Here is a 17,764-nt window from a genome sequence, read left to right as displayed (position 1 = left end):
CGCCTACTCGGTATTAAATAATAATTTCGTTTCTCTTGTTTTACATATCCTTCCCACATCCACAAAAAGACGTTAAATTCTTTTATATAAAGGCAAAACCGATCTAAAATTGTGATATGATTTATTTAGTGGCTCTATAATGAAGCAATCTACAGAGAAATGATAAAAACGTGGAACACATACCTAACTGCATGGAGAATTTAAGTTGACGTGAGAATGGGACAACCTACACAACAATAATTCTGAAAGTGACAACATAGACATTATTGTGTCAACATTAGTTTTTATTAGCTGTTGACACAGTAGTGTCTACTTTGTCTCTTTCGGAGCTACTGTTCTGTCGACTGTCCCNTTTTTAATGTTCTTATGGGACTTGTACATTATTATAGTAATTTAGTTAACAGTTTTTACGCATGTATAATACTTGTAAAAATTATGTTAAATAAAATGTAGTGAAGTAAGTGTTGATGTCTGAAATCATGCGAAGATACACCTTTTAGCCTGCTACATTTATTTATGGTAATCAGTTCAAAAACACCATAAGAGTAGAGATTATACAGTCTAATTCATGGTACTATGAAAAAGATAATTTGAAACAGCATAAGACTATGAAACAATGTAGTCATTATAGCTGGTACCACAGCTGGGATTCGAATTGATTTCCTGTCACATATTAGTAACACATGCCATTAAGCTAATGGGCTAGGTATTTTACCTTCAAGAATTATGACAGACCTTATATTATTCTGTATACATTCACACAGCGAGACCCTAAATATATGGGTAGTATTGATTCCATGACATCTTACAGTATGACTAAATTACAGACGGTTTAAATACAAGTTAAAATACTCGAGACAAAAGCACACAAAAGTCTTACTGGTACAAACTCCACTTATTCCTCTTCATGAGTATAAAAAAGGGTAAAATCTTAAGACATATTCCTTTAAAGTACAAGGTTTCCTTGAACTTTCCGTTTTTCCTGGATCTTTTAGCATCCTGTCGTCCCCGAAGTTGACACTGAGGGACAGTTTGGGCAAGCGGCTTCTATACAGTCCTTCTAGATGATCGCACCAGATAACCTTACTTTTAAAAACAATTTCATGCACAGAAATATTTATTTTTTTGATTTTTTTCCAACTATTTCAGAGTCTATATTTTATAGCGTCAAATGATAATGTGGCACATAAACCCGCTGTTAAGCGTGACTCTGTAAACAGCGGCTGTTGCTTGGTAATGTCCGCAACATACAAGCACGCAACAATGGAACAACGAGGTTATGCAACCCATTTCTAAGCAACGGCTCGGTAAACACGTCCTCGCGGCAACGAACAAGCACACAACAGAAGAACGGCATTTTCGATGTGGTCGGCGCCGAGGAGTTATCTTGAAAACAATTACGTTAACCATTCAACTGGCAGTTCAGTTGAGTGAAGCGAAGAGAATTAGTTGGTGAGTGAGAGTTCAGTTGAGTAGAGCTCTGCAAGGGAGGCCGAGAAGAGATGGCGCTATTATTGAGTTAACAGTTGACAACAGTTCAGTTATGCGATATTAGCAGGATAGAAACGAAGAGAGCGCGGGAAACTGAAGAACCTTCACTGTTAGAAACCGTGGCTATGGAATGCTGTTGAAGACAAAGCAGGCTGGAAAAGTATTAGAGGTTGCTGTGGTGATCTGTGAATTATGGAGATTAGAGATAGCGGTATAATTGCTTGTAGTTCCGAGTGGCGTGCACAAGTGGCCAATAAATCCAATATCCTATCCGTACCCCGTCTATGGTCACACCCCTACATCGTGACAATAGGATCATTGATGAATAATGAATTGGAAATAATTTTCAAGGAAGCGGTCGTAGCCCAACCATAATGTTATGCCGGTTTTTGTCTGGAAGGTGTCAGGATAACTATGGAAATAATTCCATGATATCCTGTGCCTGTCAGAAATTCGAAACGAACGCCTCTACCCCAGAAGACATTGAGTGCATTTATCAGCATATAAACGTGTCCCGAAACAAAGGAGAAATCATGATGCTAACTTTCCTTTTTGTGCTTCAAAGTACATTGGGCTGCTAGTAAGAACCATAAATTAATAATCTAGTGATCCATTTATGACCATAATTTCCTCTAATTCAAATTCATACTACATAACATTTGTTAAGTATAATCACCAAGTATTGCGCTCCTGTCATATTTGTATCTGAGAAGCAAGAAATTTCATATGAAATTTGTGCATGTGTTTATGATTCATCTCCATAGAAGTGTCTTAAACCTACATTCAATAGGTCTTTAGCAATCGCTATCAACAAGAAACTAAATACAGATTGATAACTGCAATAATGTTGCAATTTTCATTATAGAAAGAAAAATAAAAGAAACCTTTATCAAATACAATATTGTCACGTGTAGGGTGGTACGCGTGACGAAAATAATGGGTTCTAGAAGGGATGATTGGATTTAATAGCACTTCGGTTACAAGTTTTCTTAATCACACTTAATACAGCGCTATCGCTGATTTACACACACTCTAGTTCCTAATTGCACACGCACTAGGAATCTCCGTCTTCACTAGTCATCTCCTGGTAACGGATCTTAACACAGAAATTATCACTGCAAATCACTATGAAGCCTTCTTATCTTCAATCACTTCATATTACTCAGTCCTAACCTGTATTCAATTAATCTTCATAATTGAATAGGACATGCTCCCTTCTCGTCCTTATATTTTCTACTGCTGAACCATCCTGAACTTTCTTCCGTGACGGTTACGTGTCCTTGACTCACGGCTTCTGAGCTACGATTAACTGCAAACGAGCTTTGTTGTCCCCATAAACCTTCGCGTGCACCTGCAGAAAACGTCATGTGGTCTCTAGCTATTGTTGTGTGAGGTAACTGCCTACGCGGAAATGTGTTTACGCTTCGTTGCCTAGCAACAGACGTCCTATTTTTCCGCGTATTTGCTTCTGCGGGAACGTGTTTAACACTCCGTTGCCAAGCAATAGGTATACATGTAACAATACGCCACAATATCAAGGACCTAAATTAAGTGGCGTCATAACTTTGAAGTTCGTTTGCCCACCATGTTGTTATTATTAAGGATAAGAAACTAGAAATTACGAAGCTAATGTGGCCTGTAATAGAATGGTATACACAAGTTTCGTTAGAACACGTCAGTTTGTTCATATCTTGTTTGGGGAATGGATTTGCGGTAAAATAGATTTGATAATTTATTTCAATACAAAGTAAAACGAATACTCTATATAAATATTTATAATGATGTTCATAGCATTTTATATGCTGGCTGATTTCGGAATTTATCGTATAATTTACAATATTTAAGGCTACTTTGAGCAATAATGCACATAGTTCTAGACGCTTCAAGTTTCATTAATTAGTGAAAAGAATAAAATTTAAACTTGGCAACAAAATCAAATTTAAAACAAGTTACAGATATTATGTTTAAAATCTTAAAATATCACCTTACTACTCACTTCTTCAATAAGAATAAAAGAGTTTATTCTTCATTTTATTAAACAGATTTCTAGAGGTATTTTTTTCTGAATTTTTCTGTATTATTTTTATAGTTGTGCTACATTTTTTACTTAGATGCTATGTTATATGAAGTGCTCCTGATTTATAACATGCGCAAAAACTCCGTTGTGTCTGCAAGAAACTATTGTGCCTTAATGATTATTCCTAGTGTTGAGAATGCTTGCTCTATAACTCACACTACAGTCGACTAATGCATATTTTCTTATGATAAAAATAAACAACAACATGAAAATATTTGAATATAAAATTGTACTGAGAACATTTTGTTACGAACTGATGACTACATATATCAATGTACACATTAACAGTCACTTATTTCTGTACATTTTAATCTAAATCTAAAATAATAATCAACAAGTTAAGATTTTGTATTCTCACCTGTATCTNTGTACTAAAACGCTACAAAGAACAGTGTTCCAGTTCATACATATGAACTACGGTATTTTTTTATTGCTAGGGGGGTGGGACTAAGTCCCTTGTACTGCGGCCACTTCTGGCCTATTGTACCAGCCCCAGATGATAGGTTAAGGTGATTGTGGAGCAATTGGTGGAATGAAGATTGGCAAGGGAAATCGAAGTACTCGGAGAAAACCTCCCCCAGCGCCACTTTCTCCACCACAAATCCCAGTTGACCAGACCCGGGATTGAACCCGGGCTGCCGCGGTGGGAAACCAGCGACTAATCGCTTGAGCTATGGCACTTTCCATGAACTACAGTAAGTGCTGCTGTTACTATGGAGCTAAATAACATAAACTGGACACGTTCTCTATTCTCTGATTGTAGCCCACTTTGCCAGTTATCGGCTTCCCCTTGCAGCATTAGATAATATAGTTGTTTCGTTGGTTATGTGGTGGAAATGAGCAGTCAATTTCACGTTATTTTTACAGTCGGTTGAAGAGGGCAGGAAAGCCAAAGCCAGGACAAAACCATGAATATTATCCCTGCATCACTCGTCTCGATGTTTAAACTTGCTTATGCTTGTATTTATAAATTTTAATAGCTAGCCAATTGGAAAATTTTACATCATTTTAAATACTGCAATATCTTAAAAGTTTCCCCAAAAATGTAACTTTCAGAACTGGTGCATTCAAGCTGTTTGAGAGACTCACGCCTTGAATTGCATGGCAATGACAATGAATGTTGTGACGCCTCCAACGATAGTGAACAGGAGAGAATGATCAAGACTTAGGAAGCCGAAAGCAGTGAATTTCATCTTTCGCTGGAGCAGCTGCTGAGAAAAGAGCTGTAGTTCTGCCACGGTGCCCTGGTCGAAATCTCGCACCAGCAGTAACTTCTGCACCAAAACAGCCATATTCTCCACTTCGTTGGTTGCTGACTGGCAAGGAGCTGTAATGATGATCAGTTTGAAAGCATACTGAACTTGCCATGCCGCCATGAGGCTGATAAACTGACCAATGGTATTAATCTCCACGCTCTGGATCCCCAATATTGTTGCAAGCATTAAATATGACGACAAAGTTAACTCAGCTGTGGTCACACCTAGTTCCAGTAAGAGCTGAAACCCGTACATTGAATTGGCAAGGTCTCTGATATCGCACATTTCATCATAGAGTTCTCTAGCACTGCGTATATTCCTCTGCTGTGAAATTTTAAATAGTGGTTGTCGAAGATTAACATGTTGAGGCGAACCAATAAATGTTCTTTTCACACTTTTCACTCCTGTAACAGGTATTTCGTTTGCCATTACAGCAGATCTAGGAACCAGTTCACGGGTTACATTACTAAATACGACAAAATCAGGTTCAACACATTCTCTTAGCATGAAACTAAGTCTTGAATTTAAGGCTTGTAAACGATTCCTTATCAACAGAACAAGATCAGAAAATTCAAGTGTGGTTTGCATGTTCAGAGTACGGTGTGGATATCCTGAAATAAAGTACCAAACACTCAAATTGTCCACAGCGTGTGTCCATACCCACGTGTCACATATGAATAGTGCTGCTTCATAAGAATGTACAACGATCACTTGAACCAAAATGAAGATCAGAGCCTTTCTGTAAGTTGCACTAGAATCACACAGAAGCGCTTTATCAAGCTTAATAACTTTTGAGATAACTTCCCTTGATTTTACACCATTAAGAGTGACGCAAAGGAGTATGGATGAAATGGCTTTTAGGGATCCTCCAAACATCATAAGACATTCGTTGATAACTATAGTGGCCCGGAGCTGTGACTGTTCTACGCGATACATCAAGGACAGTACGCCACAAGACAAGACAGAGATTAAAATTATTATTGTATAAAACATCCAAGCGGTGTCTATTTCTTTGAGGACAGAGTTCTTTTTGAGAGTGAAGGGAGCAAGTCCCAACATACGGGATACGTAATATAGAGGTCGCAGAGAAGACACAAAGTTCTCTTCGCGTAGCACTCTCTTCATCTTGACTGATAGCAGCATTTCAACAGGTAGAGCTGAATTATTTAGGTCTTACTCCACACTCACATACTTACAGTCCTTGACAGTGCGTCATAGAACAGTTCAGTGATCAGCAAAGTTGCTGCCAGCAACATCCATCTGGTATATTACTCCTCGGTTATTAAATACTGGTGAAGAACAACGCAGCGTGTCCCTGTTATCCTGGTACATGGTTTAGGAAATAGAGAATTTCCAGCACATGACCCTCAGATCCTTGTAGATTTATAGGCAGACTATTTGAGCACAGGTTCAAGTACTGTAAACTTGAGGAAAGTGCAAAATTATATTATTTTTCAATAACTGAGAAATTCACATCTTGACATAACAAAATTACAATAATATATTTTTATATTATTAGCATAGAATTAATTTAAGAGCAGCCACTACAGTAAAACAGGGCACCTGAACACCTGAATTATATTTAAATCAAGAGGTATTTTCCTTACTACGGGTGCGAGAGTCCTCATTTTATCTTAAGATGTAGAAGCTCGTGACTGCGTAACACTGGTTCTCTTAGTTATGAATTCACCTTCATTACAATTTAGCCAGAATTGCAAGCATGAATTGTTGTTTCACACCTGTTCATACTCACCGTTCGACTGGTCACCGGACTAAGCTGAAACATGACAACAAGGCCATAAACGTGTATGAAGTATATTATTCTCTACGTCTGGCAGCGGGTATTTATAAGGAATTAGCTCTGTCAATATTTGTCACAATACAGTGGCGAACCTAGTGCAAACAAACCATGGTATCGATCGAAATTCTGCTAAGGAATAATAATTAAGAGTCTTGTACAATCCACTTCAATTTTCTGGTTTCTACAGCACTTTATTTCATATGTCGTAAGGCAGAATTTTTACAGCTCGTTTTTATTACTATAATAATGTATGCCTACATATCAGTTTTATCGCGGAGTGTACATATAGAAATATCCAGATATGTGTTCTATAATCCAGTTTAAGGAGAGATATACGTGTCCATCCATTGTAATTTCCTCAGTTGTATGTATTAAATATCTTTTGATTAAATACACTAATTTTAACACTGTTACACTGTTAGGTTCGTCCTTTTCTTAAAGCGAAAGATACGTACACCCTATACCAACAACATTTCATTTTTGCATATAATATATTTTTGGAAGTCATAAAACACCGTACCTTGTCAAGAAATGTAGTTGTTCGTACGCGACGATCAGAATTTGACTTTGATTTTCTAACAGGAGAACTCAATAGCTGTAACTAATTTTGCTAAGTCTGTGCAATGTCATAAATAGTTTCTTTGCACCTGCGCGCAAACACACACACACACACACACATTAGTGCATTCACGAGGTGAAGTGTAGTACCTGATGGTCATTATGGAAACAAGCAAAATAAAACAAAATATTGTATCATGTAGACTCGGTGCGATGTAATGACTCTTTAAATAACACCCGCTGCTAGGCAAGAGATTCCTAACCTGCACCAATTAACAGCAACAGGAAACGGCGTTTTCTGTGCAGTCCGCTAAGCAAGAATTGAACAGCAACAGAGGATAGCTGTTCTCTGTGCGGTCCGTGCCGAGAGTTATAAGCAGGATAATTAGTGAGAGAGTCAGTGCAGTGCAGTGCAGAAAATAAAGTTTTTGGTGAGTTATTGAGTTAGAAAACTGCAGTTCAGTCGTTGTGAGCTATTGCTGTTAGATAGAAGCTTGTATCGGAGACAAGGAGATAGTTCGGAAACTCAGAGTAAGGTGAACATCCGCCGATAAAGCCGTTACAAGGCAACGATTGGTGAAGATAAAACGGACAGAAAAGACTTCGTGCTGTAGTGAACCGCAGAGTGTGTGACTTAGTGATAGCGCTATAGTTACTTGTAGTTAAAATTCGTAAGTGGTCAATAAATCCAATTACCAATCCAAACCCCCGTCCACAGTCATTCTAATCAAATGATAATATTTATTTCATTATCGGTTACAATTTATGCCGAAATATAGCGAACAGTGTAGCATAGATAATTCTTTTTTTGTTATAAGTTTGGTCTTCTAAAACAGGTTAGATTATGTAGCATTGGAAGATGAGGAATCCTATTAATACAGATTGCTGTTTTCGTGGATGTGACGCCATATAGTTTGGTAGGTGGAAATCAACGTTTCAGGATAATATAAAGATGGAAGCAGTGTATTCGTTAAAAATGTTGGTACCTCTCTCTACCAAACTACACGGAGTCACATACCAGAATATAGTGTTGTTCTTTTACCGCCTTCAGAACCTCGAATCTCACGGTCTTGTAATGTTAAGCCAGGAGACAAAAATGAGGCTTATAGTTTGAATTGCCTGTATAAATTTGCCCGAAGGAGCTAAGAGAATTAAAATACCCTGATTCATGAAAGCAGATCCTGGTTGAGAGTCTTTGCCGAATAATAAATTGAATGAAGCAAAATCCTTGTGACTCTCGTGGGCAAGATATTGTGCCCTCACCTTCCCATATGTTACCGAAGGTCCATTACTTGTTAACACGAGTGCACCACTAGACCTTACCTTCAACCAGATTAGTCCAAAGCACATGCACATATCACATGTCTGCAAGACCCCTTTAATATTGTCCTCACATCGACATTTACGTATTTACATCCTAAGGGCTCTCTTGTTTTAAGAATTTCGAATATAATTTCTCATGTATCGTGTGCAAGACGCATACCTGTCCTTCGCGATTTGGCCAACCTAGTATATATTGTGAAGCGTAACAGTTATAAAGTCCATCACTACGCAACGTTTCCCAGCGCACCCATACTTTATTTATTAGTGGTATATTTGATGATGTAACTCAGACTTTGTTGTGCGAAAATTTATATAATACTGAATTTCTAAGGGAGTGGAATAAAACTGTAATGTTATAATTTTAATTACTATCCCAACATTGCCTGAAGAGACTGAGGAATACCGTGGCGAACCTCAGTAAAGATAGTCGGTGTCCAGGTATAAATTTGAAGTGGTCTTCCCACTGAGCAGATATATTAGTTTTTTTTTTTTCAGTTGAAATATTATCTTGATCACAGAATAGCGCCTAACGAATGCGACATAAGCATGGAACTCCAGAGTCACGGTGCTCCCTTCTTTATCATAGATTTTAGAACACAGTGCACAATATACGGAAAGGGCTTTTAGAAATCGTTATTCCTTCTGAAGGACCCTTATGAGTCTCATTTCCCGAACTGCGTGACGATCACAAGGTATGTTGTGGCACCTCCAATGATAGTAAGCAGAAGAGAGTAATCAAGACGGAGGAAACCGAACGCAGTGAATTTCACTTTCCGTTGGAACAGCTGCTGAGAGAAGAGCTGTAGTTCTGCAATGGTGTCCTGGTCAAAGTGTCCCGCCAACAGCAACTTTTGTACTAACGCAGCCGTATTCTCTACTTTACTGGTTGCAGACTGACAAGGAGCTGTGATACTGATTAGTTTAAAGAAGGTCAGAAATAGCCAAGCTGTCATGAGCCTTGTAATCTTACTAATGGTACTGGCTGTCACATTGTGGGTGACCAATATTGTGTGCAGTATGAAATATGCCGCCGAAATGATCTCAGCTGTAGACACACCAATCTCCAGTAAAAGTTGGAGACCATACATTGAATTGGCAAGGACGCTAATATCACACAAGTCATCGTAAATTTCTCTGACTTTGCGTATGGTTGTCTGTTGTGAAATTTTTCGTCGTGGTTGCTGAAGGCGGTTAAGAAGTTGAGGTGATTCTACGAACGGTATTGCAGTCACACTATTTGGGTCTGAAACATGCCTTTCTGTTTCAGTTACAGCGGAGTCTGAAACCCGATTATGGGCTACGTTGGTAAATAAGGCAATTTCACTGTAAGATCCTACGTACAGTTTCAGAATGAAATTAAGTTTCGAGTTCAAGGCTTGGAAACGGTTTCTTAGTAATATGACAAGATCAGAGAACTGAATTACAGTTCCCAGGTTTACAATACGATGTGGATACCCAGAAATTAATAACCAAGCGCTAATATTCTCCATTGTATGCTTCCATATCCACATGTCATACGTAAACAAGGCTGCTGCATAAGAATACAGAGCAATTACTTGAACGAAAGTGAATATGAAAGTCCTTCTGTAAGTTCTACTAGAATCAGTGAACAGAACTTTGTCAATTTTAACAATTTTGGAAATAATTATTCTCGATTTAACGTCATTAAGAGTGACACAAATGAGAATTGACAAAATGGCTTCTACGGCTCCAGTACCGACGTGAAGGGATTCGTTGATAACCGCAGTGGTCGGAAGGTCTGCCTGTTCTACACGCTTCACCATGGACAGTAAGCTACAGGATAAGATAGTAATTAGTATAACTGTTGCGTAAATCTTCCCTCCAATGCCGAAACCTTTGATTGCAAACTTGCTGGTAAAAGAGAAAGGAGCAAGTCCGAACACACAAGACGCGTAGTATAAAGGCCGTATAGAAGATACAAAGGTCTGAACACGTGTAATTCTCTCCATTCCGTAATGTATACCAGTTATCTCAAACTGGTGTTATAGAATAAACCCAGATTTACACCAGCGTAATTTTCCCGCCACGAAAAACACGGGTTATTGCCTACATCCGCAATTGCCTGAGGAACTAGAGTGCTGCCGTGCACATTGTAATGTCAGGCTGGTAACTAGGTTCCAGATATTGCGTCCAGACGTAACAGACCCTCGCTTGAAACACGTAATTAAATGGCCAGGTAGAAAATGGAAATCTTGGATGTATATTTTCATCATGGTGGTGGATAAAGAGCCAGGTGTTCTGTTGTAACAAGTTTAAAATAAATAGAAACTAGATGCATACCAGATTAAATTGTCAGAAAATATTTTCAAAAAATTCTCTCATTAAATAAGAAAAGCAACAGTAAAATGAAAGAATGTTTATAATATTGACATGTTCTCTTCAATGTTTTTTAAAGAATTTTAAATAATTTAGGCACTGGTTGAATTGCTATGGATATTATTATTGTTATTTTTGTTATTCATTTCATGAATTAAATAAAATTGATTACCAATATTAACATATTTTTAAAAGAATGGCCATACTTTAAGTTTTCTTATGACAATACATTACATTATCAAGAAATTGTTAACGAAGTGATATTTCGTTCAAGACTTAGGTAACGGCTATTCAACTTTTTGATTATAAAGACCCGTTTTTTCGAATGATTAGATCTGGAAACCCGCCAATCGAAACGTGTCTGTGTGTGTGAAACACCAGTCCTACTATAAATGCATTGCTTTATACGTCATTTCTGTATCTTGTTCTTTTTTAGGGACAGAAAAATTACGCACTCTAATCATTAACTTCGCATCACACCGAGAGATATTCTCTTGGCCAACCACTACTTTAAGCCGTTATTTGAATATGAGAGGACCCATATGAAAATAACAAAGAAAGGGAATAACTGATTGTAACAAATATATCGAACATATCTGCCCCATTCTAAACGAAGAGGCTTATCACAGTCGCTACTGCACTGGAGTCTTCACGGCGCCTGTCCCTGTCAGTGATCACCAGTCACTCCTATCCCTGCTACCCTAGGCCATTCGGTTAAAAAAATATTTATTTAGGCGGAGAGATTAGGAACTGCAGAAAACAGTCTCTTCGTAATAGAAGCTCCGAGAACCTGAAATACACAATAATTTTAAATAAGAACTGTCTCAGTGTAGAGAGCACTCTACGAGTATCACTGTAGCTCCCTGCAAGAAAGATAATACATATCTTTAAACGTAACCTTTCTTGAATTTCGTGTAAGCAAAAATTTATGACCTGTTTCCTATTCGAAAGGATCAACAACAAGGAGAAGTTTTACGTCACTCGCTTTGAAGTTTGCGTCATTGTACCTTATTAGGAAGGTCGAATTCAGCCGGGAGCGACTGAAATCAAATTGGACGCATTAACCCACTTTCTACTCTGATCAAGTAATTTTATTGGGCGAAAAAATAATACCACAAGGTATGCAAAAATAGAAGCTTTACCCAATTACTAAGTTGTTGGTACTGAATAAAACCCAGAAAGAAGTACATGTTCACGTCTCGTCCCCCAAGAACGCACATTCATATACTGTATATAATTCACTGTACAACATATGTACGTAAATAACAACATCCGCCCGTCTGTCCGTCCTTTAGGTTCTGTACCTCGAGAACCGGGATAGCGCAGTCGGTATCGCGACTGGCTACGGACAGGACGACCAAAGGTTCGGAGTTCGAGTCCTGGTGGAGTCAGGAATTTTCACTCCTCCACGTCTAGACCGGATCTGCGGCCCACCCAGCTTCCTATCCAATGGGTGCTGAGGTGCTCTTGCCCCGGAGGTAAAGCGGCAGGGGCGTGAAGCTGTGTACTCGCCTCCAACTGCTACCGAGGTGAAGAAAACGTAGGTCTATACACCCCCCTCCCTATGTCTTCATGGCATGGTACTTATTTAGTCAAGCACAGGGACACATTACCTTACTTATCACGTGAGCTAATAATATGTATGTATGTGAGTGGTTTGGAGGCACTTCAGCATAGACGGCTCCATACGTCTCGATAAAACTCAGGGTGGATACAGTTTTAGGAATCCCCGCATAAAATGAATCGGAAACAGACGTGTGTAAAGGTTAGGCTACACAGAGGGCTACGCTATGTTCGCTACGTTTTCTCCGAGTACTTCGGTTTCCCCTGCCAATCTTAATTCCACCAAATTCTCCATCATCATAATTACCCGGGGCAGGCGATAATAGGCCGCCGTGCCGAGTGGTCCCAGTTGGACTCCACCCAACCCTCTAAAATTAAAAAAAAAAGAGAGTATATTTAACAGTGTGAAAACTGACGAATATCTAAGTTAAAATCTTAATAGTTTTTTTTTTCATTTTGAAGTGTCATTTCCCAATTGTTCACAAACATTTTCCTAACAGATATTATTCCCAACAATGAACTGTTGAAAGAACTTTCTTTACGTGGCTAACAACAGTTTTTTAGATTCTTAGGCACTAAAGTTGATGGAATTAATTTATGTATGCAGTATCACATTTTCAATCTTCTCTACGGGGAAACAGCTGCAGTATTTTTTGTAGAGTAATCCTCATGGTTACCGGTCACGGTAGCTGAGCGATCTAAGGCATGCACTGTCTTCGCTCGTTCGGAAGCCGGGGTCGTGGGTTCGAATCCCACTCAGGGCATGGATGTTTGTTTGCTTTTTTCTGTGTTTGCGTACAGGTAGAGGCCTTGCGACGAGCTGATCACTCGCCCAAGGAGTCCTACCGTATGTGTAAGATCTAGTAAACCGAAGTGAAACGGAGAGTTTCATGGAGGTAGGCCTAGACCCAAATTGGGGCTGTAGCGCCACAGAAAAAAAATCTTCATGGTTGCGCATTTCGATAACGCACAATGAATGCTCGAATACAAGTTTTATTACTATAATACACGCTAATTGCCTGACTCAAGATATTCCATTGCTGTACAGTCTGATGAGAAGAATAATGGTGTATTCATTACTAAAAATACCCGACACTGCGAGGTCTGTCTATTAAGTAACCAGACTGATCACCTATTCATAGCCTTCAAGAGAGCCTGTGACTCAGTTAGGAGGGAAGTATCTGTCACCTCTTCCCACAATGTCTCTACTGTTGCATGATGTCACTATCAGAGAGAACCCGCAGAGGACATCGTTTCCAGCAGAACTTACATTGGTTACGTCGCTTGTAGTGACGCATCCTACTGTTGCGTCACTTTTTATTGTACCACGATCTAGTAACAGAGGTTTTTATGATTAAAATATTCCGGCTTTCAGCGGAAATATCACAGAATCTTGCTACAGGACAAGAACATCGTGCAATAAAGCAGATCTTTCTAATACCAAAGTATAAGTATGCTGTATGATTATGCATTACGTATGAATACAATTTCATGCGATTTCCTGTATGATTACGTCTCCTTTTGACATTGCGTTTTGGATAGAATTTAGACAGCATAATAATAATCATCATCATAAGAGAACTCCCATTAAGAATAACATCTTGTTGGATATGACGTCGTGGAATCTGGCAGAATTTCACCGACATGATTTTGAAATGTCGGTAAATTCCTACTAGATTATACGGTGTCACATTCCCGAACATTATACCATTCATAGTCTCAGCCACGAGATCTTCAAACCCTGACACTTTCTCTTTATGTTAAACTGACATTTAGCAGGAATAATAAACTTCTCCGCCAGTGGGGGCGAGTAGTGAGAGAAGCGCATACGTGTTCAGATGCAGTGGTTCATTGAAGTGAAGTGTTTACAATATTTCGCTTTCATTTCCTACACGTCGATTCCGTTATGAGCATGAGTACACAACATGAGTGATGTGTTATATATCGAAACTTAGGCAAAAGTAAACAAAAACAACGCACAAAGTGTACATTGGAAGCAAGGAAGACACTAGCGTTATGTTTCTCGCTGTCGGTCACTCTACAAGATGTTCATCATTTAAATCAAGATATTAAATTCAGAAAGAGAAAAAGATATACCTTATGTACAGTTCTCAGCATTATTTGTTTCTCCGTATATAGTAACAAAGAAAGATTGACAGAACATTAGCGAATTGTAGCTTGTGTCTCAGCCACAATAATGTTTATAACCTGAACAAAGAGAAGACGAATAAGAAAATAATAAAAAAGTTCTCTCAAATTTAAGAAGAACGTAGGTTGAGATTATTTGAGAACAGGGCACTGAAGATAATATTTGGACGTAGGAGAAAAGAAGTAACAGTAGGCTGAAGGAAGTAATATTTGTAATGAGAGGAACATTACTTTGTAATCCTCGTCAGATATTATTACAGCGATAACATCAAAGAGGATGTGATTGGTAGGGTATGTAGAGAGCATAGGAACGTACAAAATCTCGATTTCAAAACCTCATAAAGAGAAATGTGTACATAATTTTAACTGTAAACCTCATAATAGATGTCACTTGGAAGATCCTGGAATAGATAAGAGGGAAAAATTAAAATGAATCTGAGAGAAATTGAATATAAAGTTCTGCACTGGATTCATCTGGCTCAGGATAACAATCAGTGGCGGGTTCTTTTGATCACAACAATATAGTTTCTGGTTCTATGAAATGCTCAGAATATCTTGAGTAGCGGAGTAACTCTTAGCTTCTTATGGATTATTCTCTATCGACTTATTTGCTTCGTACTTGTTACTGATTGTAATTACACAGTAAATGAATCTTCGGGTCCTGTAAGAGGTGAAGAATTCTTCCTATACAGCGGCCCCAAGAGGAAGTGAAACTCGTGACGATTATACACGACGCATAATAATTTCAAGGAGGTATGGAGCTTCATTCTGTGGGCGCCGTATATCTGAGCGACTACCATCATATCAGAAGAACGCCACTTCTTGCAATTTTTTTATTGTTAGTGGGGTGGGACTAAGTCCCTTGTACTACGGTCACTTCTGGCCTGTGGAACCTCGCTTAACTAGTACCTCTCATAACGAGTAATTCGCATAACGAGCAAAACAAATTGTAAAAAAATTACTCGCTTAACGAGCGACGTTTCGCATAACGAGTGACGAGAGGGGAAGTCCCGGATTGTGCGCTTGCTACATCAGTCTGTGTTTAGCACGCGTTCCGCTAGCGTCTTAGTGTCGCTTGTGATCACACATTTTTCCAAACTTGTGTTCACACATATTATTTGCGATTTTTTTTTGTGCAAAATTTAATAACCCTTGCAAAAATGTCCCCTTCTGGCAAAGGCGTATTTTGCGGGCGTATAATTAAGGCCGGAGTTTTTTTTTTTTTTTTTTGTGAGAAGCATGTTTGCTTGATTTGTTCACAAAATCCCGGCATATCTTAGACCAGGCAGTCTAATCCAAAATTTATTTACACTTTATTTTATTGTTATTCCCCAATAAATATATCAACCATGTGACCTCTTCCCTTCGCGATGCTCAACACAGAACTTCCTAAAACAATTATGAAAGGTCACAATCGCAATAAATTAATTCCTTAATCATTGATTTTAATTCCAGAAATTTATCGATACATTTCAACGCACTCATTTCAATAACAGCAGTTCGCATAAACGTAACGTGTGCTATGATCTGATACATATTCATTCCCCCCAAACAAACTCTCCGTAACCAGGCACTACTTGTGCTTGGCCGTTCTGTAGAATTGCTACCTTACAGTGACTGGGATTGTTACTTTGTCCATCATCCGGTATTCTAGAAAATAGAAACCACAACGTTTCGGAAACTGAATCTGTTTCCTTCCTCACAAATTTTATTTCATACTTTCCTGTTATCTCTCTCCGAACTAACCTGGTCTCTAGTAATGAAATAGCTGTAGTGAATCTGACAAGGATTATTTATTGATTGACGTTAGCTCTTTCTAAGGGATCCAATAGATGTCTTCCCCACTCACCTGAGGACGGAAACAGATCCAGTTTCCGAAACGTTGTGTTTCTAGTCTCCAGAATACCGGACAATGGACAAAGTCCGAAAACCCAGTAATTCTGAGTGCTATACACCATCGTCAGAACATCTTAGGATCTCTTTAGTATTTTCTTTCCAGCTAGTTGATTAAACTCTCCTTATTGAAGACAGCCAGTTATGCAAACCGTAACTAATGTATATTAATAAATTTTTAATCACCCTAAATATTATAATATAAATTACATATATAATATTAAGTAAATTAATGCATTCGAAATATAAATATATTACAACCTAACGTAAAAAGAACATGATATTGATATGACACCACGATTTAATCAACGGCTGCTTTCTTGTTCTTCTTGTTCTTGTTCTTGTTCTTCTATCTCTTTCTCCTTTTCCGTCTTTTCAGTCCAAACCCAAAGAAATTCCCTTACGCTCTCTGTCGGTTGACGCTGGAACTACTGAAGCTTTGACTGCGCCGTGAAGTTCATTCCGAGCCCAGCAGATGGTGAGGGTACCAACTTGGCAGCAGTTCAGGAGTCTTGCTCCTTTCACTTTGAGTTGGTACTAAACCTTGAAGCCATTACAAACAACATTCATTGCAGTTTCACTCTTTTCTTTTTTTTTACGAAAGACTCTTAAGTGCATCACTGATCTGTAGACACATCGATATTATAAAATCCGGCAAGTTATGTTTAGTGTGACACACAATATTTTTATATGAATACAATTCACGTTCTAGAGAACTGATCCATGAAAGGAAGAGATATTTATTATTTTTTTATTGATAATGTACTCAATGATACTGGAAATATCTCAGTAGTGTCGTATGATAGGATGGTTTAATGAATGGTATTTCGGAAAGGGCAGAGGAGGAAATTATCATGGCCTAATTTGAGGTACTACCCCTATATTTTCATGCAGAGACTGAGAGAAACGCAAGAAAACCTCAAGATAGCCCATATCCTAGACTATATTCAAACCCATAACCTTATAAGTAAAAATCTTGAGCCAACATGTTCGGCAGGAAGAGAGTTTAAGTATGATGATTAAACATGACTGAAGACCAGAGAAAAATACATTTCAGATCTAAAACTTGCAAATATAAGAGATAAAATATCTGCGTAGCATAATTCTGTTATGTCATCAAAGTTAATGCCTGTATGCATGAAAATTTTCGTATTGACACGTACACGGATTTACCTACCTACCTGCCAACCGCTCGGTGCTACAGCCCTGGGCAAACCTTGGCCTCGTTTAAAATCAGTCTCCACTGCTCTCTATTCCTCATCTTCTTTTTCCATCATTTAACCTTCGTCTTCTTCAGATCGGTCTCAACATCGTCTG

The 17,764-nt window shown here is 38.4% G+C and overlaps 1 protein-coding gene across 1 annotated transcript; it reads right to left on the bottom strand.

Annotated features, from left to right (window-relative positions):
- Positions 1-4,653: 4,653 nt before the first annotated feature.
- Positions 4,654-6,046, bottom strand: LOC111865145. The gene has a single exon (XM_023852911.2). The coding sequence runs from the start codon at positions 5,965-5,967 to the stop codon at positions 4,654-4,656; it is 1,314 nt and encodes a 437-aa protein (XP_023708679.2). The 5' UTR covers positions 5,968-6,046.
- Positions 6,047-17,764: the final 11,718 nt, after the last annotated feature.

Source organism: Cryptotermes secundus, unplaced genomic scaffold, assembly GCF_002891405.2.
Source record: "Cryptotermes secundus unplaced genomic scaffold, Csec_1.0 scaffold92, whole genome shotgun sequence".
Taxonomy (NCBI): Eukaryota; Metazoa; Arthropoda; class Insecta; order Blattodea; family Kalotermitidae; genus Cryptotermes; species Cryptotermes secundus.
Note: the sequence above shows the minus strand (reverse complement) of the source record. Positions and strands in the feature narration are given on the sequence as shown.